The following is a 27,460-nucleotide window of genomic DNA, read 5'->3' on the forward strand; positions in this document are numbered from 1 at the left end:
AACTAAAGCACACTTGCTCCTTGGAAAGAAAGCTATGACAAGCCTAGGCAATGCATTAGAAAGCAGAGAGATCACTTTGCCAACAAAGGTCCATCTAGTCAAAGTTATGGTTTTTCCAGTAGTCACATACAGATGTGAGAGCTAAACCATAAAGAAGGCTGAGTGCCGAATAATTGATGCTTTCAAATTGTGGTGCTGGAGAAGACTCTCGAGAGTCCTTTGAACTGCACGGAGATCCAACTAATCAATCATAGAGGAAATCAACCCTAAATATTCATTGGAAGGACTGTTGCTGAAGTTGAAGCTCCAATACTTTGGCCACCTGACGGGAAGAGCCGACTCACTGGAAAAGTCTCTGATGCTGGGAAAGATTGACGGCAAAAGGAGAAGGAGGTGGCAGATGGTGAGATGGTTGGATAGCATCATCAACTCAACGGACATGAATCTGAGCAAACTCCAGGAGACACTGAAGGACAGGGAAGCCTGGCCTGCTGCAGTCCACGGGATTGCAAAGGGTCTGATCCAATTTAGCGATTGAACAAAAAACTTAGTGACTGAACAAGCAGCCAACAAAGATGGCATAAAGTAGAACACTATTCACATAAAAACAGTGCCGTATACACAGAGTGAGGCGAGGCGCTGGCTCCACAGGAGGCCACCGGGGCTGCTGCTGGCTGCCTCACGGCCTCTGTCTCAGTCCAGCTCAGGCACTCAGTCGGTCTGACTCCTTGTGATCCCGTGAACTGCAGCACGCCAGGCCTCCCTGTCCATCAGCTCAGTCGTGTCCAACTCTGTGTGACCCCACGGACTGCAGCATGCCAGGCCTCCCTGTCCATCAGCAATTCCCGGAGCTCACTCAGACTCATGTCCATCGGTCGGTGATCCCATCCAGCCATCTCATCCTTTGTCCTTCCCTTCTCCTCCCACCTTCAATCTTTCCCAGCATCAGGGTCTTTTCCAATGAGTCAGTTCTTCACATCAGGTGGCCAAAGGATTGGAGCTTCAGCATCAGTCCCGCCAATGAACAGTCAGGACTGATTTCCTTTAGGACTGACTGGTTGAATCTCCTTGCAGTCCACTCTCAAGAGTCTTCTCCAACACCACAGTTCAAAGACAACAGTTCTTTGGCGTTCAGCTGTCTTTACAGTCCAGTTCTCACATCCATACATGATATTGGAAAAATCACAGCTACCTGCCTGCTCCTGCTAAAACACCACCAAGGGTAAACACAGCAAAATGTTTTCAAAATGTGCAGAGCAAATGTCTGGGTGTTTGCTCTTACTATTCATCCCTTCCTGAGTTCTTGAAATACTTCATTCAAAGAAAAAAAAAGTCAACCCGGGTCTGAGGAAAGAGAGGGCCACGCTAGCCAGGACCTGCCCAGCCTGGGGCCGAGAGACCACGCCCCCTCCCCAGCCCCACCGCCGAAGCCCCGCCCACTGCCGCGCTCCCGACCCCAGCTCACCTCGCGCTCCCGACCCCAGCTCACCTCGCCGACCCTGGGCTCCTGCTCGCCCAGGCCCACGACGAGGATGCAGTCCGCTTGCCGGATGCAGCACTGGGTCCAGGGCGTGAGCGTGCTGTCCGCCTGGTAGAGCACGATCCGGTGGATGTCCTCCTGCTGCCCCAGCCAGCTGGACAGCCGGTACTCGTGGATACTGGAAGGCACAGACACCTGGTGTGTTTCATGGCTGGGCAGGGCCCCCTGAGAGCAGGAGGCCGGGCTCGGCCAGGCTGTTCCCACGCGGAGGCCTCGTACCTGTCCAGAGCAGCGGAGCCAAGGCGCTGTTTTATGCTGTCACTGGTCAGCAGCAGGGCAGGGCCTAAAAACCACCACCAGATGCAGAAAACTGGCGGCAGCCCACCTTGGAGGACAGGCGAGGCCCTTCCTCCTCCTGGAATCTGCTTTTCGGAAAAGCAGTAAACCTCTCACAGCTCTCGAGGAGGTGCCTGTGGCCCTGAGGAGACCCTCCGGGCAGGTGACCCTCCTGCAGTGTGCCAAGGGAAGGGCTGCGCCAGGTGCAGGGACGGGCAGCCTCTCTGAGCCTCAGTCTCCTCCTCTGTACACATTGGGCTTGAATTTCTGCAGCTCTGAAACTGTGTGTGTGTTGGGGGCAGGGGAAGCACAAGCTTGTAAAATGCGAAACCAGACAACTTCCCCAACCCAAGTCAGCGGCTGGCTGGATTCCAGCAGATGCGGTTTACCAGGATGGAGACGCATGCTTTCACACGCTGTCTCTGGGGTCAGCTTGTTCTTCCATCTACAGGGTGGCTCAGATGGTAAATAATCCACCTGCAGTGTGGGAGACCTGGGTTCGATCCCTGGGATGGGAAGATCTCCTGGAGAGGGGAAAGGCTACGCACGCAGTATTCTGGCCTGGAGAATTCCACAGACTGTATAGTCCATGGAGTTGCCAAGAGCTGGACACAACTGAGTGACTTTCACCTTCCCTTTGGGATTCCCTGATAGCTCAGCTGGTAGAGAACACACATGCAATGAAGGAGACCCCGGTTCGATTCCTGGGTCAGGAAGATCTGTTGGAGAAGGGAGCTGCTGTCCTCACAGACACATCTGCTCAACCAGGAGGGCTGCCAGGGGTGGGGACAAAAGCTGAGAGACGGTGGCCCTCAGGGTCAGGAAGGCTGCTGGACCGCCCTGAGAGTGAAGAAGCCCTGCTGCAGCGGGAGCAGCCCAGGCTCCCCCTGCAGCGGCATCTGGCCTCCCTGAGGGCTTATACTTAGAAGGGGAGAGACAGGAAGGCACTGCCTGTGTTTAGCTGGAAGTGTGTGCTTTCTTGACAGCATACAAAATAAGGGCGTGTTCTACAGGGTGGAACACTCGCCTAGAGCCAGACATCCTGGAGCGGGAATTCAAGTGGGCCTTAGGAAGCATCACTACGAACAAAGCTAGTAGAGGTGATAGAATTCCAGCTGAGCTATTTCAAGTCCTAAAAGGTGATGCTGTGAAAGTGTTGCACTCAATATGCCAGTAAATTTGGAAAACTCAGTAGTGGCCCCAGGACTGGAAAGGGTCAGTTTTCATTGCAATCCCAAAGAAATGCAATGCCAAAGAATGCTCAAACTACCACACAATTGCACTCATCTCACACACTAGCAAAACAATGCTCAAAATTCTCCAAGCTGGTACATGAACTGAGAACTTCCAGATGTTCAAGCTGGCTTTAGAAAAGGCAGAGCAACCAGAGATCAAATTGTCATCATCCGCTGGAATGTAGAAAAAGCAAGAGAATTCCAGAAAAACATCTACTTCTGCTTTATTGACTATGCCAAAGCCTTTGACTATGTGGATCACTACAAAATGTGGAACATTCTTAAAGAGACGGGAATACCAGACCACCTGACCTGCCTCCTGAGAAATCTGCATGCAGGTCAAGAAGCAATAGTTAGAACCGGACATGGAACAATGGACTGGTTCCAAATCGGGGAAGGAGTACATCAAGGGTGTATACTGTCACTTTGCTTATTTAACTCACATGCAAAGGACATCATGAGAAGCACTGGGCTGGAGGAAGCACAAGCTGGACTCAAGATTGTTGGGAGAAATATCCATCACCTCAGATACGCAGATGACACCACCCTTATGGCAGAAAGCAAGGAAGAACTAAAGAGCCTCTTGACGAAAGTGAAAGAGGAGAGTGAAAAGCTGGCTTAAAAGGCAATATTCGAAAACCTAAGATCATGGCATCCGGTTCCATCACTTCATGGCAAACAGATGGTGAAACAATGGAATCAGTGACAGATTTTATTTTCTTGAGCTCCAAAATCGCTGGAGATGGTAACCGCTGCCATGAAATTGAAAGGCACTTGCTCCTTGGAAGAAAAGTTATGACCATAAAAAGCAGATACATCACTTTTCTGACAAAGATTTGTCTAGTCAAAGCTATGGTTTTTCCAGCAGTCACGTATGGATGTGAGAGTTGGACCATAAAGAAAGCTGAGTGTCGAAGAATTGATGTTTTTTAACTGTGGTGCTGGAGAAGACTCTTGAGTCCCTTGGATAGCAAGGTGATGCAACCAGTCAATCCTAAAGGAAATCAGGCCTGACCATTCATTGGCGGGACTGATGCTGAAGCTGAAACTTCAGTACTTTGGCCACCTGATGTGAAGAACTGACTCACTGGAAAAGACCCTGATGCTGGGAAAGACCGCGGGAGAAGGGAATGACAGAGGATGAGATGGCTGGATGACATCACCAACTCAATGGACATGAGTTTGAGCAAGCTCTGGGAGTTGGTGATGAACAGGGAGGCCTGGCGTGCTGCAGTCCATGGGGTCGCAAAGAGTCGGACACGACTGAGTGACTGGATTGAACCACAGGGTGGCGGCTGTGAGGTGGACACTGGTCTGACCTGCAGGGCAGCAGCTCTGACTCCAAGGCAGAAGCCTGTGGAAGTGGGGGAGCAACTCCTCTGGGGGTCGGGACAGAGGGTGCTGGTCCCACCGAGGCCGCACTCCTGCCTCGGGGGTCAGGCACCCACAAGGGCCTGACAGAGAGAGAGCCCTCTCGGGGCTGGAGGGGCTCTCAGCTGGCGAGGGCGGGCACTCCTGGGTTCACCTCTTAGAAGTCTAGGACAAGACGGGACAGGCAAGCCGTGTCTGCTGCGGGAACACCGAGGAGCCCTGCCTGAGGCCCTAGGGATGGGGCTGCTCTCTCTGACCCTCGCTGCACATCTGCTCTAGGCCTCTGCCTGGACTCGAGGGTTCTGAGGAGGCCCCTGGGAAAGTGTGGAGCCCCTAGGAGTGCTCTGGGCTCGCCAGGTGCTGGCTACAGCCCTGGCCAGTTAGGAATGTGGTGACCAGCCTGTCCCTGGGAAGGGTCTGCCTAAGGCCCAGGCCATGGACAGGACCAGGGTAGTGCATGGATACAGGGCGACTCCCAGGTCCTTCGAGTCGGCTCTGTGGGGGCTGCTCAGGCCTGGAGAGTCACTGTCAGCCTGGCTGTGACACAGCCTCTCCTCCAAACTGCGGAAGCCAGAGGAAGTGGCTGACACCCTGAAGCTGGAAGACAAGGCCATCGGCCGAGATCCTCTCTCTACAAACACCCTTCACAGATGTGATCACCTTTCAGCAAAGGAACCCTCAGGGCAGGGTCCAGAGGTTCTGAGTGAGGGCTCTGGGTCAGCTGAGGAGCCTACAGAAAAATGCATCCTGACTACTCATTTCATAATCAAAACCATCCCCAGTGGATCGTAAACTTGACAGGTAATACCATAATGTTTTTAAAAGAACCTCTTCATGACTTGGGGATAGGATGAAATTTCTTCAATAAAAGAAAATTCAGTAACAATATAGGAAAAAAATGATGAATAAATTGGTCCATATTAGAATTAACAACTTGCATTTGTCAAAGTCAGTGAACTAGACGCGTGCTGTCATGCCCAACTCTTGGCAACCCCGTGGACTGCAGCCCCGCCAGTCCACGGGCGTCTCTGGGCCAGGACCCTGGAGCGGGCTGCCGTCTCCTCCTCCAGGGCATCTTCCAGACCCAGGGCTGGAATCTGTGTCTCCTGCACTGCAGGGGGATTCCTTCCCACGGGTGCCACCTAGGAAGCATTCGTCAAAAGACATCAGTAAAAGAGTAAAAAAGCAAGCCACAGAGGGAGACATATCTGCATTTTCATCCGAAAAAAGCAACTGTATCCAGACTGCCCACTGACAAGGAAAAGATGACAGCCCCACAAAACAGTGGGCAACTTGACAGGCACTCAGAAGAAGGGATCCCCGTGGCCGCAAGACAGACTTTTCAGCTGCTGGGAAATGGGAGATTCAAGCTACATGGGACACTGCCTCACAGTCGCAAATGCCCAGCAGCACAACACCCCACGCATGCTCCCCTTCCTCCAGAAGAGGCTGTTTGCTGGGCCACAGGCCTTCTGTTGCTGTTGCCCAGTCACTAAGTTGGGTCCAGTTCTTCGCAGCTCCACAGACTGCAGCATGCCAGGCAAGCTGCCCCATCTTCCACCATCTCCCAGAGTTTGCTCAAACTCATGCCCATTGAGTCCGTGATGCCATCCAACCATCTCATTCTCTGTTGCCCCCTTCTCTTCCGGCCTTCAATCTTTCCCAGCATCAGGGTCTTTTCCAGGGAGTTGGTTCTTCCCATCAGGTGGCCAAATTATTAGAGCTTCAACATCAGTCCTTCCAATGAATATTCAGGGTTCAGTTCCTTTAGGTTTGACTGGTTTGATCTCCTTGCAGTCCAAGGGACTCTCAAGGGTCTTCTCCAGCATCACAATTTGAAAGCATCAATTCTTGGGCGTTCAGCCTTCTTTATGGTCCAACTCTCACATCCATACATGACCACTGGAAAAACCATAGCTCTGACTAGACGAATCTTTGTCAGAAAAGTGATGTCTCTGCTTTTTAATATGCTGTATATGTTGGTCATAATTTCTCTTCCAAGGAGGAAGTGTCTTTCGATTTCATGGCTGCAGTCGCCATCTGCAGTGATTTTGGAGCCCAAGAAATTACAGCCTGTCACTGTTTTCAGTTTTTCCCCGTTTGTTTGCCATGAAGTGATGGGACCAGACGCCGTGATCCTAGTTTTCTGAACAGCGACTTTTAAGCCAGCTGTTTCACTGTCCTCTTTCACTCTCATCAAGAGGCTCTTTAGCTCCTCTTCACTTTCTGCTATAAGGGTGGTGTCATCTGCATATCTGAGTCTGTTGACATTTCTCCTGGCAATCTTGATTTCAGCTTGTGGTTCATCCAGCCCGGTATTTAGCAGGATGTACTCTGCATGCCAAGTTAAATAAGCAGGGTGAGAATACACAGCCTTGATGCACTCCTTCCCAATTTTGAACCAGTCAGTTGTTCCACATCCAGTTCTTCTAGCTGTTGCTTCTTGACCTGCATACAAGTTCCTCAGGAGGCAGGTAAAGATGGGATCTACATAAAGTATCTTTTCTGATCACAATGGCATAAAAATGGAAAATTCACAAACATATGGAAATTAAATGCTTAAACAACCAATGAGTCAAAGAAATCACCAAGAAATGAGGAAACATCTTGAAACAAATGTAAACAAAAGCACAGCATTCCAGGATGTGCAGGACACGGCGGAAGCCCTGCTAGGAGGGGAGTTTATGGCTACAGAAGCCTCCTCTGAGGACCAAGGAAGACCCCTGATCAACAGCTGGCCCTGTACCTTAAGTAACCAGAAGAATCTCAAACTAAACACATGCCCAGAGCCACGCGGGGGCTGCGCTCCTGGGCACAGGCCTTCTCCGGCTGCGGCGAGCAGGGCCCACTCTCTGGCTGTGGGGCACAGGCTTCCCTTGCTGAGCAGCCTGGGCTCTGCGGGACGCAGCCTGGAGGAGCTGCAGCACTGAGGCCCGAGCTTGGGCTCCGTAGTTGTGGCGCATGGACTGAGCCGCCTTGTAGCACGTGCAGTCTTCCCGGACCAGGAAGGAACCTGTCACCCCTGCACTGGCAGGCCGATTCTTAACCACTGGACCACCAGGGAAAATCCTCTACCGAACATTAAAAGAAAAATTAATTACAGTCCTCCTCAAAGTCTTCCAAAATATTGATTCCGAGGGAACACTTCCTGACTCATTCCATGGGGCTAGCACCAGTACTCCCTTACCAAAGTCACGGTGGGACCAAGACACCCCAAGAAACTACAGACGAGCTACCCCGACAGTGCAAAACCCTCCATGAGAGCCGAGCTGACCAAACTCAGCGGGTAGAAAAGGGTTACAGACCAGACCAAGTGGGATTCACTCCTGGAGTGCAAGGATGACTCAATTCATGAGTATCAGCCAGTGTAATAGACCACACTAACAGAACAAAGGGGGGAAATATGATCATCTCAGCTGATGCAGGAAAAGGACTGACGAAATCTAACATCTTTCATGATACGAACTCTCAGCAAAATATGAATAGGAAGAGACCTTCCTAACATATTGAGAGGCCACCCGTGAGAGGCTGACAGCTAACACCCTACTCAAAGACGAAAGACTGAAAGCTTTTCCCCAAGACCAGGAACGAGGCAGGAGGCTGCTTCCTCCTCACATCACTGGGACGTCACTGGCACCCAACGCCACCAACAGTTCAGTGCAGACCGTTACGACCCCAGTTTCGCGCAGAAATAGGAATTCACAGGGACACGTGCAGTCGCGTGAGTGCTCTGCACGGACACCAGTTTCCTGGCCTGGAGGCTGTGCTGCGGTCACGTAACCGGGGTGGGGGCTGGCATGTGGCTCCCTCTTCACTCTTTTTGTAACTTGCTATGAGTCTATAACTATTTCAAAATAAAAATTTTTTTCAAAGGGAACAAGCTATTATTATGAATCAGTGCATCTGTCCTGCGCAACTGCAGGTCTTCTGATGCGCCCTGGACAGTCTGACCGACCTCATTGAGAACAAATGGAGGTTTCCAGATCCAGAACATTTGTTATGAAACAGAGACCAAGACTAATGGACATTAATGCTTTCTGTGATTTAAATTTTCACTTGGAGAATTACTTTTAAACATTGAATGTTTATAATAGTTAATTTTGTAAATCATTTTTGTTTGGCATTGATTCAACGCCTTCTATTACCCTTGAAGCCATTAAAATAGCCCTGTCTCAGAAAATCGTCCTGATGTCTGTCACTAAGATCACTCACAGTTACATAAAACACGAGCAAAGTGTTAAGAATATGGAATGCTTTATGATCTGGAGAATTCCTAAGAATTCTCCAGGGTTTCAGTTTCTTGTTCTTGAGCCCCAAACTCCCCAGCTGTCAGGAGCTTGGAAGCAAGATGAAAGCTGCCGGACCCTAACTGAGGGTGCCCCGCCTTGTCAGCCACCCCCAGCCACTGCAGTGTGCTCTCCAAGCGGCGGGGCAGCGGTAGGCACCCACCCCAAGGCGGGCTTCTGCGGGGCTCAGGGGCCCCTGCGGGGTCAGCTGGGAGGAGTGCAGTGCGACTCGTACCCTCTCCTGCGGCGTCGGGCCTCCCCATCAAGACTGTCCGGAGGCTCTGTCTCACTGTGACGGTCCCCTCCCCAGTGCCGCACCCCCCAGCCCACCCAGGGTTATCAGCCTTGCGGGCAACGCTGAGCGCTCTTTCGGGAGAACCTGGAAGGATTGAGAGGCAGGAGGAGGAGGGGGCCCAGGGGACCTCAGGTGGTCTTGGGCAGGGCTTACCAATAGCGCTGAGGGCATGCTTGAGCTCCAGGGTGAAGGCAGTGAGGGGCACGTCCTCCGACACTGGCATGACGGCCACTGTGGAAAGGTTGCTGGCAGGGTTCCCCGAGTCCCACTTGCTGCCCACAGTGTGGAACCCAAACTGGTGACCTGCAGAGCACAGGGGTGTGTGCTAGCCTGAGGAGCCGGCTGCCGCCGGGACAGCCTCAGTGCCCCTGAGTGTTTCCAGGTGATGGTGTGGCCCCAGCAGCCTGGCTGGGGACTCGGGCACCCAGGTCTGCCCTGGTCTCCACAACTAGAGCCCTGGCCTTCCTGCCGAAAGCGAACCGCACCGCGGCGCCCTTGCGTCTCATACACATCAGGACTGGCCCCCTGAAGGGGACACAGGAACAGACTCAGAGAAGACTGTGGGGCCCAGAGAAAATGCAAAGGGGTGGAGGGTGGGCCAGGGGAGGACCCGTCCTCTGGCCGCACCCTCTCCTGGAGTTCTCCCACCACCTCCTCCAGAGACAGTGGCGGCCTGAGTCTCAGATGATGACCCTTTCCTACTGCCTCGTCTGCACAGGCTTCTGGACCCAGGGGTGAGGCACAGAACCGCCCGCCGGAGGTCAGGGCTGGGTCCTCAGGACCACAGGCTCCCCATTCTCGAGTCGTGAGGCCAGGAGGCCCCACAGCAGCAGCGATGGACCTGCAGGCCCGTATGTCCACGAGGTCACTACCCTCCACCAGCACATCCCTGGCTGAAGCTTATTTCCAATCACTTCTTGGTTGGCGGCACCTCCTGCTTTCCTGGAGGTGGCTGAGGGGGCAGCCTCCCCCTTCCTGCCGGCCACACCCCAGCCAGGCTCCAGCCTTCTGGGGCCTGGGCACGCTGAGGGCGCTCCTCCTGGCTCCCCTGCCCGGCCGCTGCCATAGCCCAGCTCCCACACAGACCTCACCAGGCAGGGCATGGCCATGCAGGAAGGCCCAGTTCTGTCCATTTCTGACTGCTGGTCTTGGCCCTAGGGAGGAGGGTGGGCCCCCCACAAGGCATGACCCAGAAGCCAGCGTGGAGGCTCAGGAGGCAGAGACAGGGCTCCCAAGAGCTAATGTGGGACAGGGAAAGAGGAGGGAGAGCTGTGAGCCCACTGCTGGCTCACACAAGGCAGCAGAGGGCCCGTCCCTGGCTTTCCCGAAGCTTCTCTGTGGGGAGTCCCTTCCTCTCTCTCTTTCCCAGTGACCTGTGACATCAGAACCTTCCACCTGCAATAGGCCCAGAAGGGGAATTTATCGCCAGCTCCTCATAGCTTTCGTCTAGCTTTTAAGAAAAGCTGTGAGATGCTCTGGTTCTGGCCAAGGGGATGGAGCCAGCACATCCCACCTACCCGCGGCCACCAGCTACGAGAAGCCCCTGGACGCAGCTCTTAGGAGGCCCAGAGGAGCATTGAGAGGAGGGCAAACTGGCCAGGGACACCTCAGCTTGTGGGAGGACCACCCCACTAGGGGTAGCGTGGCAGTGTCACGCCCTGAGCCAGCCACCGCCACATGAGACCTTCTTCCCCTCCCCAGTGGGGCTGCCTCCCAGGAGACTTTCCAGGGCTCTCTGCCCTAAGCAAACCCTGCCTGGGCTCTAGACACAGAGGGTGGAGCCCCAACTCTCCAAGACCAGCACTAGCAAGCAGAAGCAGCAGCCTGCCCAGAGAGGGGACATGGAGAACAGAGCCCTCTAAACCCTGGGCGAGGCCCTAGGCTCCCCCCCAAGGAGCCCACCCGGGAGACTGGCCAGACGCGCACGGCAGAGGCTCTGAGAACAGAAGGCAGCGGCGCACCCGCGAGCCTTCACGCTGGCCCGGGGGAGCATACAAGTGCAGCAGGCCAGTGCAGCGAGGCAGAGGCCTGGGGAACTAGGTCAGCACTCAGACACAGCCGGGAGGAGGGCCAGGACGTGCCCTGAATACAAGCACACTGAGAGTCTGCAAGGGTAAGAGATTTAAATGGGAACCAGACCACCATAATACCCGAAATACGGGATGCAATCCAAAATGACCAGGCATACCAAAAGCCAGGAAGACAGCGACTTAAACAGGAGAAGACAAAGATGACAACAGGGCACAGACTCTGGAGGCCCTTGACAAAGCGTTGAAACGGGCTCACAGCTTGCCAGAAGCAGCCATCAGGGTAGTCTTGAAGCAAATGTAGAAATAAAACAACTGAAACAGAAACCTCTCTGGGTGGGGTTAGGAGCAGAGTCAAGAAGACAGAGGAGAGAGCCGAAGGCCTTGAAGGCAGATCGAAAGAAGCCACCTGGTCTGAGCATCAGACGAGAAAAACAGTTAAAACACAAGCGACGCCCCAGAGACTTTGGGGATGATAACAAGGTGTCTAACATCTGCATCTCGGAGTTTCCAGAAAAGAAAGAATACACGGCTGAGAGAGCATCTGAAGAAATAAAGGCTGAGACCTTCCCAAACGTGGCAGTAACACACATACATACATATGTATATAAAATAAGCCTGCAGATTCAAGATGAGCAAACCCCCAAACAAGATAAACTCAAAGGAATTCATGCCCAAACGTTCCAGAATCAAATTTCTAAACACTGAAGATGAGGGGAAATCTTGAACACAGTCAGACAGAAACAACGCACGCCTACTTGAGCGCAAGCTGAAGTCCGGGCTTCTCTTTAGACATAACGGAGGCCGGAGGGAAGTGGCGCATGTCCCAAGTGCTGAAATAACAGGGCTGTGAAGGCAGAATAGCACATCCAGCAACCTGCATTCTCCAGAACGGAGGCGACACAAAGACACCCTTCGATGTAGGAAGATTCAGAGAATTTAAGAACCGTTATTAAAGAACTCTTTACACAGAAAGGAGAGGACACCAGGAGGAAGCCTGGAACACCAAGACGAGGGAATAGTTCCAAACATCCTGTCTGACAGCTGAAAACAAAAGTTCTAACCGACACTGCGTGAGGGGGAGTTTCAAGGTAGGCAGGGGCTCCAGGCCGGGAGGGGGAGGGCTCCCAGGTACCAGGCCTGGGCACGCACCTGCCGCAGCTCCCTGCTGGAGGCTGCCCAAGATCTTCTCACCCAAGAGGCGAATCAGTCGAGTCACAACCTGGGGGCAGAGAAAGAACAGAGGCTTCAACCACACACTGTAAACCATAAAGCCAAGCACTTTAGACCCACGGTTTCAAAACTGCCTCGGCTGTAAACTGCTCCAGGCAGCAGATGGTGACACAGCCACTGTCTGGTCACAGGCAGGTGGGCAGGCACGTGGCCTGCAACCTTGCCCGGGCTGGCTGCCCCTGTCTTCCTCAGGCAGGAAACAGGACAAATGGGGAAGCCACAATCCCCAAAGGCAGACCACAAGGGGCCTCCCCAGAGCCAAGGGGCATTGTGCGGTGCTGAGTGCCGGCTCTGGCCAGACATGGGCTGGTATTACCTGATATCCACGAAGAATTACCTTTTAAATATAATAATGCTATTTTGGTTATATTAATTCTAATTTTTTTGAGTTGCAGACTCAAGTAAATAAAGTTGAAATGTCAAAGTATGTCTAATTCACTTCTAAGCGCTTCTGCGTGAGGATAAAGTCAGCTGAAGGATTTAACTGCCGCAGTTGGCAAGGCGGCAGAGGAGGTACCGCGCAGGAGGCCTGCCTTCGTGGCTCCTGCGCGCCGTGCAGTTTTGGAAAGAGACACTGTTGTCAGCTTACCCCATCACATATCTATCGCATTAATAGTTGACCTGCTCTAACTATGGTACTAAAAGAAATGATCCGTTTTCTGTGTTATTTTTATCATGTTTTGATATTAAAGTCACAGTAGCTTCATACATCACCTGGGGGCTGCTTCATTTGCTCACACATGGGCTCATGGGGATGGATCAGGCCTGAGCCTTCAGAGAGGCCACTCCTGTGACCCTCCAGCAGCAGCCCTGCCTCTCCCTCCAAAGCGCTAAGGCGCAGGCTCTCCACTCCCTGTCTGCACTCTCATGACTCAGAAGCAGGGAAGTGACATCAGGAACCAGAAGCAGGGCAGGCTGCCCTCATTCTGCCTCCCGGCTGACTGCCAGGCACTGCGGTCCTGCCCTGAAGCCAGCGGGGACGGCTGTCTGGGGAAGCGGGGGCAGGTCCCCCTCCGGCAGCCTGCCTGATGGGAGCAGTCTTGGTCTTGACCGGGTTTTGGCATTCTGACTTCACAACTGCACAGCCCTCACCTGCGGGTACTGGCGCTTGATGGAGTTCAGGGCGCCTTCAGGAAGCTTGGCCAGCTCTGAGTCCCGAATAGCATGCACTGTGGTTGCCCTGGCCTGGCGGGTGAGCGTCTCCACCTGGGGACGGGAGCTGGTGCTATGGCCACAGGCTGACCCCAGGACCCGGAGGCAGGCCTGAGAGCAGGGTCCCAGGGCCCCTCCAGAGCAGGAGGAAACGGGGCTCACCCAGCACCCTGCGCTGGGGAAGGAAGCATCAGCGAGAGCTGTGGGCCTGCCACCAGCAGCCCAGATAGGCCAGGGCCTCATCCTCCCCGCGAGGGCCTCGGGGTCTCAGAGGGACCACCGTCCGAAAGGTGGCTGCCGAACCCACCCTAGGCCTGCTCTCCTGGATGGCGGCCTGTGGGAAGCAACTCCGATGTATTCTGCTGCCTGTGCCTCTGCCCAGATGGGCGCCCGAGGCGGGCAGAGAAAAGATGTGAGGGACGGGCGCCGGGCGCGGGGCGCAGGGCGCAGGGGGAGGAGCAAGGAAGGGAGGAGCGGGGGAGGGGGGGGCATGGGCGGGGCGTGGGCGGGAAGGGAGGAGGGGCGGGAAGGGGCCATATGTGGGCGAGGGGGGGAGTGGGGGGGAGGGGGGGAGTGGGGGGGAGGGGGGGAGTGGGGGGGAGGGGGGGAGTGGGGGGGAGGGGGGGAGTGGGGGGGAGGGGGGGAGGGGTGGGGAGGGGGGAGGGGTGGGGAGGGGGAGGAGGTGAGCAGGAAAGGAAAGGGGGAGGGAAAAGAAGAGGAGGGGTGGGAAGGGGCGGGGAGGGGCAGGAGCAGGGCACGGTGTGGGGAGGGGTGGGGACGGGAGGGGAGAAGCGGGGAGGGGAGGGGAGAGGAGGAGGGAGGAGGGCGGGGCGGCCCTACCACGCCCACGAGGTCTCCACGGCCGTACTCGCCCGCCAGGCGCTTCTTGCCGTCGTCCTTCTGGATCACAGCGCGCAGGCGGCCGCTGAGCACGATGTAGGTGCAGTCGGACTTGTCCCCCTGCCTGCGGGACAGAGGCTGTGGGGGCGGGCGGGGGACCTGGCTGGAAGCCCTTGGCCACCAGAGGCAGCGAAACAGAAACGTGAAGTGAAGTCGCTCAGTCGTGTCCGACTCTTTGGGACCCGATGGACTGTAGCCTATCAGGCTCCTCCGTCCATGGGATTTTCCAGGCAAGAGTGCTGGAGTGGATTGCCATTTCCTTCTCCAGGGGATCTTCCCGACCCAGGAACAGAACCTGGGTCTCCCGCATTGCAGGCAGACACTGCTTTTACCGTCTGAGCCACCAAGGAAACTTAGCAAAACAGAAAAAGGAATCTATTCTTCTCACTACATTTTTTTGTTTTGGAAAATCGTTATTTTCCATTTAAAAATATGTATACTAACATGTAAAGGGTTTATTGTGATTTTTAAATAAATGACTTTAAATAATGATCTTAGTTCACCATCAAGACTGGTAGCTCTAAGCCTGGTCTGAGCTGACTCATTGGGAAAGACCCTGATGCTGGGAGGGATTGGGGGCAGGAGAAGGGGACGACAGAGGATGAGATGGCTGGATGGCATCACGGACTCGATGGACGTGAGTCTGAGTGAACTCCGGGAGTTGGGATGGACAGGGATGCCTGGCGTGCTGCGATTCATAGGGTCGCAAAGAGACACGACCGAGCGACTGAACTGAACTGAAGCCGGGTCTGACCCAGCAAGCGTGGACGCCTGAATTCAGCCATTAGGACACGGGCCTGAGGCTGCCCATCTGAGCCCACACCTGGCACACAAACATCTCCACGGACGCTGTCTCCACACGGCTCCGCTGGGCCCTGCAGAAGACTGTGCCGGTGAAGAGGGGGCGCGCGCCTGAGGGCAGTGTGGGCATGGAAGTCAGGAAGCAGCCGCGAGGCCTCTGCCTCTGTCACCCCCGAGGCAGAGCAGAGCGGCCCTTCTCTGCGCCCGCCGCCGGGAAGGCGGGCCTCGCCCGTTCGTGGTGCGCCCGGAAGGCGGGCCTCGCCTGTACACGGTGTGGCCAGAAGGCGGGCCTCACCTGTATATGGCGCGGCCGGCCTCCACCTCCATCCAGTCCAGGGCGAAGTCGATCTGCCGCACGAAGGAGGACACCCGCCTCACCACGGTGTGCGCCACGCTCAGGACCACGGCCGGCTGCCTCCGCATGATGCTGCGGGCATCCTGGAGTCATTCCCTGCCCCAGCTCCCCGGCTGGTCCCGCCGGCCTCCACCCCTTCACTCCAGGCCGCGGGTGCCCCCAGTCCCCACTTATCACAATGCCCACTGAGCCAAGGGTGAAGCCAGAGCGCAGACCCTGGTCATCTACCTGCTCCTCAGCCCCCTGGGTACGCACAGTGGCCAGCGACCCTGGGAGGGCTGTCAGAACCCCTCCACAGTAGTCGTCACCGCCCACAGTGTCCTGGGGGCACATGCCACGTGTAAGGGCCCAGTGCTCGCAGTGGGTCAAAACCCCAGCCCCCCAGGATGTGCCAGAAAACCAGAGCAGTGAGGGTGCACGGGGAGGGTGTGGCTGAGGGGTCAGTGGCAGAGACTGTGGAGGCTTGGAGCCCAGAAAGCCACTGGGTCCAGCAGAAACGTCAGCCACTGTCTCCTGATGCCACTGTGAACCAGGCTGGGGGTGTGGAGCCACGCAGGTACCCGCTATGGTGTGGTGGCCTCTGGAGGGCAGGGCCAGGGGCATGCTCAGCTCCTGGCTGCACTGGGCCACAGAGCATGCTGGCCTGGGGGGCTTGAGACTCCACCAAGCAATGGGCAGATGAGGTCACCAGTCTCTGAGACAGGTCAGGGAAACGTAAAGTTCTGCTTCGGGTGGCATGTGGGAGCTCCCGAGGACCCCAGGGGATATCAGGACAGCAGCTGACACCAGCCTCACATTCAGAGGGAAGGGACTAGTGCACAGGGTCCCTCGCGACATCAGCCAAGGCACCACTGTGACTGCACACACGTGGACGCTCACACGGACACACACAGACACATAAGGACACACAGGCACATGGCACAGACAACATCACAAGCAGGCCCCGGGCCCACGCGGAGGCGTGCACGCGCACTGCAGACACGCTCGAGGGCCACGAGGGAGCCACGCGGAGCCATGGCCAGTGGGGCACTCACTCGTAGAAGTGCGCCTTGGAGATGGACAGGAAGCTGCAGTCCCGGTTGGCCTTGATGGTGAAGATGAGGGGCTCGCCCGTGAGCACCGCCAGCTGGCCCACCATCTCACCAGGCCGTGCCATGAACAGGAACGTGTCCTCCTCGCTGTCAATCTTCCGCTGGTACACGTGCAGCAGCCCCGAGACCACGAAGAGGATGCTCGTGTCCTGACAAAACGCAGACGCTGGCGGAGCTGGCAGAGCGCCCGAGCCCGGGCCAGCAGTGGGCAGGCCGCCAAGCTGCCCTCGCCTGCACGGCTCCGGCAACCGACCCCGGCCCAGACTCGCTGGGAGTGTCCTGTCACTCGTCACCAGCCACAGGGCACGAGCCCCCTCTGCGCCTCTGGCCCACAGCAGCCGCCCAGCCCCGGAGGCACCTACACTTCGAGTTGTTTCACACAAACACACCAGCAGCTCGGCACCGCGCAAGGCGGAGACACGCGCTCGGCCCTGAAAGCGGCTGCAGCCTGCGGTACAGCCTCACCCACCCCCCTCCCCCGGCACACAGCACAGATTCTCAGGGCCCAGCATCCGCAGATGTGCCTGCGGAACCAGCCTGATGCAACCCGTCAGGACCCTGCCTCATCTGCTCACCCCACCCCATGGGACCCCCTCCCTGGTCTGAGCAGAAAAGGGTCAGTGTGCCAGAAATGGAAAAAGTGAAAAGCAGGCTGTGCCAGGCCCCGCAGGGCTCTAGGAGCTGGGGGCAGGCGGAGGCGGCCCCTGCTCCAGCGTAGCCTCTCGAGGGTACTGGGTGCTGTGGTAGGCCCAGGACAGGCTTTCCCACAGGGCCCGATGGCCGGGGGCCAGCCAGCAGCCGGCCTCCCTCAGGAAAAGGACAGGCCTTTCCCCTGTCTTGTCCCCAGAGAATTAGAGAAAGGACAGAGGGGAGGGGAAGAGGCCTGGGAGGGTCCCCACCAGGCTGGCTCTCCTTGCCCCCGACCCAGCCCTCCAGGGCTGCGAGGTGGTCTACCTCCTCCGCGCTGGCCTGGGGGGCCGTGCTCCAGGGAAAGCCCGCCCAGGAAGGGGACCCAGGCCAGCGGCTCACACAGCAGGGAAGGCCTTCCCCACCACTGCTGCGTGACCAACAGACGAAGGGCTCCTGCTCCCAGCCGGCACAGGGCCTCACCACAGGAGGCCGGAGAGACGGCCTCTGCCACCCAGCAGAGCAGGGCTCTAGAGGTCAGAAACTACACGCATCTGTGGCCGCCCAGTCGTGTCCGACGCTTCGCAGCCCCAGGGACTGTAGCCTGCCAAGCTCCTCTGCCCATAGGGTTTTCCAGGCGAGAATCCTGGAACGGCTGCCACCGCCTGCCCCAGGGGATCTCCTGACCCCGGGACTGAGCCCAGGTCTCTTGCATCTGCTGCACTGGCCGGGCCACTAGCCTCACCTGGGACGCCCCACGCTCACTTAGGAGCGGCAAAAGTGTTTTCCATCTGTATCAGGTTTGAGCACTGGGCACACACAGTGCTTCCTCCTGTACCTGACTTCCTGAGTGAGACTGGTAACAGCAACGTGGGTGTGCGGATGGACACACCCATACTGGGCTGGACAAAGCCACCCCAGCAAGAGGGCGGGCTCACTGACCCTCAGCAGGCCTGCTGACGGCTGCACAGGCCTGAGGGCAAGAGCCCCTCGGCGCTCTGCGAGAGCGGGACGCACGCCGTGTGTCCACTGGGTCCAGAGGGCCACACGGAGGCTGCCTGCTCTGAGTCTGCCCAGTGCCAGCGCCAGTGCTGGGTCTGGGTGGTCTGGGTCCTGGGTGGTCTGGGTGGTCTGGGGTGTGGGTGGTCTGGGTCCTGGGTGGGCCGCTCTTGCAGACTCCGCCTTCCCTCACCTGGTCTCCCTGCTTCAACACCACCGTGCCCCCTGGGACATGGAGAAGCGCCACCCGGCCATCCAACAGCGAAGGGTCCTAAAAACCGAAACACAGGGTCAGGACAGGGAGCGCAGAGAGACAAGCTTATGAGGAGGCTGCACACGGCCCCCCAGGCAGGCGCACAGCCTCAGGGTATCGCCAGCCCTCGGAGGACCACCGTGGAGACAGGCCCAGAGGGTGGCGACAAGCTGGAACCGTTGGCACAGGACAGACGGAATCAGTGCAAGAGCAGAACGCAGACGCGCGCGCCACGTTGCGAAGCCGCGCGAGGGGGCGGCTGGCTGGCTGCGGGGCGCAGGCCTGGCGGGCAAGCGTCCCGGTCGGGCGCCCTTTCCCTGCTAGCTGCGCTAGGGGCTCTTCACAGCACACCCAGGAGCACACCCAGGGTCTTGTGAGGAGAAAAACCCGCAAAGTGAGTTCAAAGGGCGTGGAAACACCAGCTGTGTTTACAGTTCACAGCCACAACGGAACAGAAACGTCAAGAAAACTCACTAGTCACCTCTGAAGAGGCGTGCGTGCGTGTGAAGTCCCTTCAGTTGTGTCCGACTCTCTGCAACCCTATGGACCATAGCCCGCCAGGCTCCTCTGTCCGTGGGGGTCTCCAGGCAAGAATACTGGAGTGGGGTGCCACGCCCTCCTCCAGGGGACCTTCCCGACCTGGGGACTGAAGCTGCGTCTCTTATGTCTCCTGAATGGGCAGACGGGTTCTTTACCACTAGCACCGCCTGGGAAGAGGACAGGTACGGTACCTACATCACTAGTTCCAGCCCTGCAAAGCCAAGGTGGCGGGAGTCTAAGCCCGGGCTTTGGGGCTGCCAGCCGACACCCACAGAGAAAGATGGATGCCACGTGCCTCCTGACCAACAGCGAGACCTGCGCCCCGGTTCCCCCACCATGGGGGGCGGGGGCCAGCCCAGCTGTCAGACACGAGGACGACGAAGTCTCTGGATAAAGGATGACAGGGGCTTTAGGGAAGAGGCCTGAGAGCCCACCAGCCCCCACCACTCGGCACCTTCAGGAGCAACCTGGACAGGAAAACACTGAAGAGTTGTTGTTGCATCTGGGGGCGGGGACAAGACACTGCCTTGTGTTCAAAAGCAGCCTGTGTCTTTTCGGGAGGAAATACCGAAGCCCTGCTAAACGGGACGCTGGGCGTGGCTGCGCAGGGGGCGCAGTGGGGGCAGACAGCTGCTCGAGCTCCCCGGCTCTGCGGGAGGCGGCCCGCCCTGCTCTCCTCTGCCCCTGTCCTGTGCGATGTCATAATAAAAGTTGGTTGCGTTTTTTTGTTTTTCCAGAGAGACTGAAGAGAAAGCACCGCCAGCGGCACGTGGACTCACGCAGACCCTGACCCGCAGCCAGGAACAGGAGGCTGGAGACGACGCGGAGACACGCTGCTTCCGCTGCTTCCGGTCTAGCTAGGAGGGAGCTGGGAAGACTCCACTCCTCCTAACAACTGCTGCTGCTGCTGCTAAGTCGCTTCAGTCGTGTCCGACTCTGTGCGACCCCAGAGACGGCAGCCCACTAGGCTCCCCCGTCCCCGGGATTCTCCAGGCAAGAACACTGGAGTGGGTTGCCATTCCCCTCTCCAATGCATGAAAGTGAAAAGTGAAAGTGAAGTCACTCAGTCGTGTCCGACTCCCAGCGACTCCATGGACTGCAGCCTACCAGGCTCCTCCGTCCACGGGATTTTCCAGGCGAGAGTACTGGAGTGGGGTGCCACTGCCTTCTCCTGTCAATGGCTCTCAGACCCACGAGAGACGTGCTCGCCTCTCCCCGTGGAGAGGTGGGGGTGCAGTAACGAACCCACGGAGGGAAACCTCCATGGGCTGCAAGTGTGGAGGCTGAAGGAACAAGTCTGAGAGATGAAAACTCCACAGATAGGTCACAGGCCCTCAGCCTTGTGAGGTTCTCCTCCAGGCGCTCGACCAGGTTCCCCAGAAAACAGTGGAGAAAAATTGCCTTGGGCCTCCAGTAGGGGAGGGGAAAGGAACCACTCTGAGTTGGCCAACAAGACCTGCCCTCAGGGGGAACTAGGCAACCAGAGCCCCGCGTGCTGGCACCCACCTGAGCCTCACCGCCGGTGAGGGGAGAACGCCAGTGCCAGCCTACGCCCACCACCCCGTCTCCCTGAGAGCTCAGGGGTGAAGCCAAGACGCACCAGGGACGGTCACAGTCCAGAAGCACAGACACACGAAGACCGAGACCTCATCCAGGCCCACACGCCTCAGCACCTCGTCACCAAAGGCCTGGCACAACATGCCTTCTATCAAGGGACAATCACATGGCATGCTAACAGGAAAAAAAAATAATGTGAAGAGACAGAACAAGCACCAGGGCCAGACATGGCGAGGATGCTGGAATTATCCAACTGGAATTTAAAATAACCTATGGGTACTATGCTAAGACTCTTGAGAGTCCCTTGGACTGCAAGGAGGTCCAACCAGTCCATCCTAAAGGAGATCAGTCCTGGGTGTTCATTGGAAGGTCTGATGCTAAAGCTGAAACTCCAATACTTTTGGCCACCTCATGTGAAGAACTGACTCACTGGAAAAGACCCTGATGCTGGGAGGGATTGGGGGCAGGAGGAGAAGGGGACGACAGAGGATGAGATGGCTGGATGGCATCACCAACTCGATGGACATGACTCTGGGTGAACTCCGGGAGTTGGTGATGGTCAGGGAGGCCTGGGGTGCTGCGATTCATGGGGTCGCAAAGAGTCGGACACGACTGAGCACCTGGACTGAGCTGAACTGAACATGCTAAGGCTCTAATGGAAAAGGAGACAGCATGTAAAAACAGATGGGCACTGTCAACAGAGAGATGGAAACTGTGAGGAAGAACAGAGGGAAACGCCAGAGGCAAAAACCACTGTAACAGAAACCAAGGGTGCTTCTGCTGGGCTTATCAGCAGCCTTGACACAGCTGAGGGAAGAGTCTGAGCTCGAAGATATACCAACAGCAAGCTCCAAACAGAAGAGGAACAGGAAACGGCTGATGAAAACAGGACAGAACATGCAAGGGCCAGGGAGCAGCCGTGAAAGGGACGGCGGGCGTGACGGGGATGCCAGAAGGGAGAGAAAGGGGCAGGAGAAGCATCTGGAGCAACAGTGCATGAAGCTAGTGTCAGGCCAGACCACAGACCCAGGGAGCTCAGAGAACACCGACCAGGATGGACGTCAAAGGATGACACTGGGCATCCCAGACGCAAACTAGAGCAAATCAAAGAAGAAGACAACCCTGGAGGAAGCCAGAGGCAGCACTGGATTCGCAGAGGAACAAAGGTGAGACTGACTTCAGACTTCTCTGAAACCACGCCGGCAGGAAGAGAACGGTAGAGTGTTGAGAGAAAAACCCATCAACGCAGAAGTCTGTGCCCTGCGAAGCTGTTCTTCAAAAGTGAGGAAAAGCAGATGTTCTTGGGAAACAAAAACTGAGGGAACGTGTCACCTGTAGACCTAGGTATGCTGGAAGAAGCTCCTTAGAGAGAAGTTAAATGAGGGAGGTCAGAAACTCAGATCTGCGTAATACAGAAGGGAGAGCTCTGGGAGAGGAAAAGTCAAGGCAAAACGAAACCCGAGTCGCTCTTCATCTCACAGGGAAGCTTGTTTAAAGTGACATTGGCAACAGTGCTTTAGATGACGTGGCTCATACAAGCGTGGAATGCACGCCGCCAGGGACACGCACAGGGGTGCGAGGGAGAGCGGGATTGTTTTGTTATAGGCACTCACACTATCCACAAAGCAGTGCAGTGTCTAAAAGGGAAACTCTCTTTCTGGCTGCACACTGAATACCTCTGACACCAAATCCTCCTCCAACTCCTCAGACACCAAGTGTCCCAGCTCAACTCGGACACTAACCACCTGCATTTGTCACCAGACCCACAGGGCGAGCGCTCAGTCCCACCAGACTGCCCCCTCTCCAGACACCAACCAGAAGCAAAGGGTCCTCAGGCTGCCCACGGTTCCGCCAAGCTGGCAACAAACCAGGAGTTCCCACAACTGTAATTTGCCAGAGTGGCTCACGTGACTCGGGAAAACACTAATGTTTACTAGTTCATTACACAGCTGACCCTTGAACAACATGGCTTTGAAGCACAGGTCCACTTGTATGTGGATTTTTCTCAATAAATACATACAATACTACATGATCTGCGGTTGGGTGGATACGGTGGACACAGACGGTGAACGTCGCTTTTCCTTCTGGCACCCCCGTTACCCATGTTGCACCTGCAGCAGTTGCCCCGTGGCCCTGCCATGTTCTCACGTGCAACGCTACTGCATGTTCTTAGCTAAGACCCCACATGCCTCACAGTCAAAAAAGCAAAACATAAAGCAAGAAATATTGTAACAAATTCAATAAAGACTTTAAAAAATGGTCCACATCCCAAAAAAATCTTTAAGAAAAAGTAAATATTTCAAATCCTAAAAAATGATGCTGTGAAAGTGCTGCACTCAACATGCCAGCAAATTTGGGGAACTCAGCAGTGGCCACAGGACTGGAAGAGGTCCGTTTTCATTCCAATCCCAAAGAAAGGCAATGCCAAAGAATGCTCAAACTACCGCACAATTGCACTCATCTCACATGCTAGTAAAGTAATGCTCAAAATTCTCCAAGCCAGGCTTCAGCAATACGTGAACCGTGAACTTCCAGATGTTCAAGCTGTTTTAGAAAAGGCAGAGGAGCCAGAGATCAAATTGCCAGCATCCACTGGATCATTGAAAAAGCAAGAGAGTTCCAGAAAAACATCTATTTCTGCTTTATTGACTATGCCAAAGCCTTTGTGTGGATCACAACAAACTGTGGAACGTTCTTAAAGAGATGGAAATACCAGAACACCTGACCTGCCTCTTGAGAAATCTGTATGCAGGTCAGGAAGCAACAGTTAGAACTGGACATGGAACAACAGACTGGTTCCAAATAGGAAAAGGAGTACATCAAGGCTATATATTGTCACCCTGCTTATTTAACTTATATGCAGAGTACATCATGAGAAACGCTGGACTGGAAGAAGTACAAGCTGGAATCAAGATTGCCGGGAGAAATATCAATAACCTCAGATATGCAGATGACACCACCCTTATGGCAGAAAGTGAAGAGGAACTAAAAAGCCTCTTGATGAAAGTGAAAGAGGAGAGTGAAAAAGTTGGCTTAAAACTCAACATTCAGAAAACTAAGATCATGGCATCTGGTCCCATCACTTCCCAGCAAATAGATGGGGAAACAGTAGCAGACTTTATTTTTCTGGGCTCCAAAATCACTGCAGATGGTGACTGCCGCCATGAAATTAAAAGACACTTGCTCCTTGGAAGAAAAGCTATGACCAACCTAGACAGCATATTAAAAAGTAGAGACATTACTTTGTCAACAAAGATCCATCTAGTCAAAGCTATGGTTTTTCCAGTAGTCATGTATGGATGTGAGAGTTGGACTATAAAGAAAGGTGAGTGCCAAAGAACTGATGTCTTTGAACTGTGGTGTTGGAGAAGACTCCTGAGAGCCCCTTAGCCTGCAAGGAGATCCAACCAGTCCATCCTAATGGAAATCTGTCCTGAGTGTTCATTGGAAGGACTGATGTTGAAGCTGAAACTCCAACACTTTGGCCACCTGATGCAAAGAGCTGACTCATTGGAAAAGGCCCTGATGCTGGGAAAGATTGAAGGCAGGAGAAGGGGTTGACAGAAGATGATATGGTTGGGTGGCATCACTGACTCAATGGACACGAGTCTGAGTGAACTCCAGGTGTTGGTGATGGACAGGGAGGCCTGGCGTGCTGCAGTCCACGGGGTCACAAAGAGTCGGACACGACTGAGCGGCTGCACTGGACTGAAGTGGGTCGGGGACGCTTGTTTGGTGGGCCAGTGGCTAAGACCGTGCCCCCAATGCAGGGGGTCCATTCTGTGCCCTGGTAAGGGAGCAGATCCCACAGGCCGCACCGGACAGTCCACGCGCCACAACCAAAGACACAAAGCACTGCGACTAAGACCTGACACAGCCAGATACAAAAGTGAACTCAAAACAGGAAACTTGGGTGGGCAGGGGAAGATCGTCACACTAACACTCGTCAAAAGGGAGCAGGAGGAGCCACAGGAACTGCAGACAGGAGCACTCAGGCTTCAGAAAAGGGATACTGTGGGGATAAAGAAGGGTATTATATTAATACGACGATAAAGGAGTCAGTTCTCCAAGAAGACATAACGACCCAATGTTGCTGTTCAGGCCTCAGTCGAGTCCAGCTCCTTCTGACCCCGTGGACTGCAGCACGCCAGGCCTCCCTGTCTTTCCCTCTCTCCCAGATTTCGCTCAAACTCGTGCCCATTGAGTCAGTGATGCCGTCCAACCATCCCATCCTCTGTCATCCCCTTACTCCTCCTGTCTTCAATCCTTCCCAGCATCAGGGCCTTTTCTAATGAGTCAGCTCTTCACATCAGGTTGCCCAAGTATTGGAGCTTCAGCTTCAGCATCAGTCCTTCCAATGAGTATTCAGGACTGATCTCCTCTAGGATGGACTGGCTGGATCTCCTTGCCGTCCAGGGACTGTCAAGCCTTCTCCAGCCCCACAGTTCAGAAGCGTCAATCCTTCAGCACTCAGCCTTCTTCATGGTCCAGCTCTCACATCCAGGCACGACCACTAGAAAAACCACAGCTTTGACTACATGGACCTCTGCTGGCAAAGCGATGTCTCTGCTTTGTAACGTGCTGTCTAGGTTTGTCACAGCTTTTCTTCCAAGGAGCAAGCATCTTTTAATTTCATGGCAGCAGTCACCATCTGCAGCGATTTTGGAGCCCCAAAAAACAAAGTCTGTCACTATCTATCTCCATTGTGTAACAGTCCAAAACATAATCATAAATGCTTAACAACAGACCATCAAAGCACATGAGACAAAAACTGATCCAGCTATAAGGAAAGCAGATGAGTCCACTATGCAGCGGGAGTCTTCCACAGCTGCTACCAGCAACAGGCCCAGCAGACAGGAAATCTGCAAAAATGCAGCTGAGCTTAACAACACCACGGATCGTCAGACTCGTTCGTGCGAAAAAGGCAGGCTATACCGTCTTCTCAAGCTCACATGGAACACTCACCAACGGAAACTACGTTCTGGGCCACAAGCACCTCTTCACAGACTTAAAAGAGCAGAAGTCATGCAGTATCTGCTCCTGGGCTACGACAGAAGTGAGCTAGAGGCCAGGCGCAGAGGGGTAGCTGGGAAACCCCCAATTACTTGGAGGTTAGACACCACAGCTCCAAGTAACGCATGGGTCACAGAATACCTCTCAAGAGAAATTTAAAATATACTGAGCTAAATGAAAATGAAAACACAACTTAGTGTGTGCAATGCAGCGAAAGCAATACTTAGAGGGAAATTTACAGCTCTGACCACAAACCAGAAAAGAAGAAAGAGCGGATGTCAGTAATCCAAGCTTCCGGCTAGGGGACCAAAGAAAGAAAAGCAAATTAAATCCAAAGTAAGTAGGAAAAAGGAAATGGTAAAAATGAGAGCAGAAATCAATGAAACTGCAAACAGGAAATCAATAGAGAAAAATCAACAAAATTGAAACCTAGTTCTTTGAGAAGATCAATAAAATTGATAAGCCTCAAACTTCCCTGGGAGTTTGAAGCCTCAAACTTCTGGTGACTAAGCCTCTGCACCTGCAATGTGGGTGGTGCGAGTTTGATCCCTGGCTGGGGAATGAAGACCCCACATGCCAAGTGGTGCAACCAAAAAAAGCGACCACCTCTATCTCAGCTAACCAAGGAAAAAGAGAGATTGGTAACGAATTGTTAACCTCATGCACGAAACAGAGGCATCACTACAGATGGCGTGGAGATTAAAGGACCATAAAGGACACCATAGCAGCTCTGCGCCCACAACGCGGACCGCCTGGATCAAATCAGCCAATTCTCTGAAAGAAACAATCTGCCAAAATTCACACAAGAAGAGAGAGACAACCTGAGTAGGCCTATATTTATTAGGAAATTAAGTCAATAATTAATAACCTTCAAAACCAGAAAGCACTAGGCCCAGAAGGGTTCTCTGGCAGCTTCTACCAAACATTCAAGGAAGAAGTTACACCAGTTCCTGCAAACTCTTCCAGAAAACAGTGGCAGGAGGAGCACCACCCAGCTTATTCTATGAGGCCAGCATTTCCTCACACAAAAGCCAGACAAAGACGTCCCAAGCAGAGGAAACCACAGACCAAGCTCTCTCATGAGCAGATTCAAAGGTCCTCAGCAGAGCGTTCGGCACAGCAAACCCAACAACACGCAGAAAGGGTTATACACAACAACCAAGCAGGGTTATCCCAGGTGCGCAAGGCTGGTCCAACAGTCAAAAATCAGTGACTCCATCACATCAACAGGCTAAAGAAGGAAAACCACAAGATCCTTCAGTAAATGCAGGGAAAGCATCTGACGAACGGTGGCCCTGGTGGGGAAGAGCGCCCCTGCCAGCGCGGGAGCCACAGGCGCCGCGGGCTCAGCCCCTGGGTGGGGAGATCCCCTGGAGCAGGGCACGGCAGCCCACTCCAGCATTCCTGCCTGCAGAACCCCGTGGATGGAGGGGCCTGGTGGGTTACAGTCCGTGGGGTGGCACACAGTCAGACACGGCTGAGCGACTGAGCAAGCACACACCCGGTACTCGTTCATGATAAGAACTCTCAGTGAATCCGATGGAGGAGAAGCTCCTCGACTCGATAAAGACCATCTACCAAAAAAATTACAGCTAACAGCATGCTCATTGGTGGGAAAATCAAAGCCTTCCCACTAAGATCAGGTGTAAGGCAAGGGTGTCCTCTCTCCTCATTCCTTGCCAACAGTATACAACATTTCTTGTAACACAAGAAAAGGAAATACAAGGCATAAGGACTGGTAAGGAAGACATAAAAACTGTTTTTGCTTATGGATAATGTGATTGTCTACAGGAAAAAATTTAAAAAAGAATCAACAACAACAAAAAATTCTTATAACTAAGAATTTTGTGCATGAGGTTAATAAGCAATTTTAGCAAGGTTACAGGATGCAAAGTTAACACACAAACGC

At 54.7% G+C, this 27,460-nt stretch overlaps 1 protein-coding gene across 6 annotated transcripts in view; it reads right to left on the bottom strand.

Moving 5' to 3' along the window:
- PNPLA7 (patatin like phospholipase domain containing 7) overlaps positions 1 to 27,460 on the bottom strand; it is an 81,585-nt gene that overhangs the window by 14,922 nt on the left and 39,203 nt on the right. For 4 of the 6 annotated variants that reach the window (XM_052649420.1, XM_052649426.1, XM_052649423.1 and 1 more), the window contains exons 16-24: positions 18,382 to 18,459; positions 16,506 to 16,711; positions 15,412 to 15,543; positions 14,256 to 14,379; positions 13,356 to 13,469; positions 12,183 to 12,252; positions 9,157 to 9,306; positions 1,760 to 1,823; positions 1,490 to 1,658 (exon numbers count right to left, since the gene is read on the bottom strand). In XM_052649420.1, the coding sequence (XP_052505380.1) occupies positions 1,490 to 1,658; positions 1,760 to 1,823; positions 9,157 to 9,306; positions 12,183 to 12,252; positions 13,356 to 13,469; positions 14,256 to 14,379; positions 15,412 to 15,543; positions 16,506 to 16,711; positions 18,382 to 18,459 (1,107 nt within the window). The remainder of the gene's footprint in view (positions 1 to 1,489; positions 1,659 to 1,759; positions 1,824 to 9,156; positions 9,307 to 12,182; positions 12,253 to 13,355; positions 13,470 to 14,255; positions 14,380 to 15,411; positions 15,544 to 16,505; positions 16,712 to 18,381; positions 18,460 to 27,460) is intronic. The other 2 variants (XM_052649421.1, XM_052649422.1) reach the window with 2 other exon arrangements.

The sequence above is a fragment of the Budorcas taxicolor genome, chromosome 11 (genome assembly GCF_023091745.1).
Source record: "Budorcas taxicolor isolate Tak-1 chromosome 11, Takin1.1, whole genome shotgun sequence".
Taxonomy (NCBI): Eukaryota; Metazoa; Chordata; class Mammalia; order Artiodactyla; family Bovidae; genus Budorcas; species Budorcas taxicolor.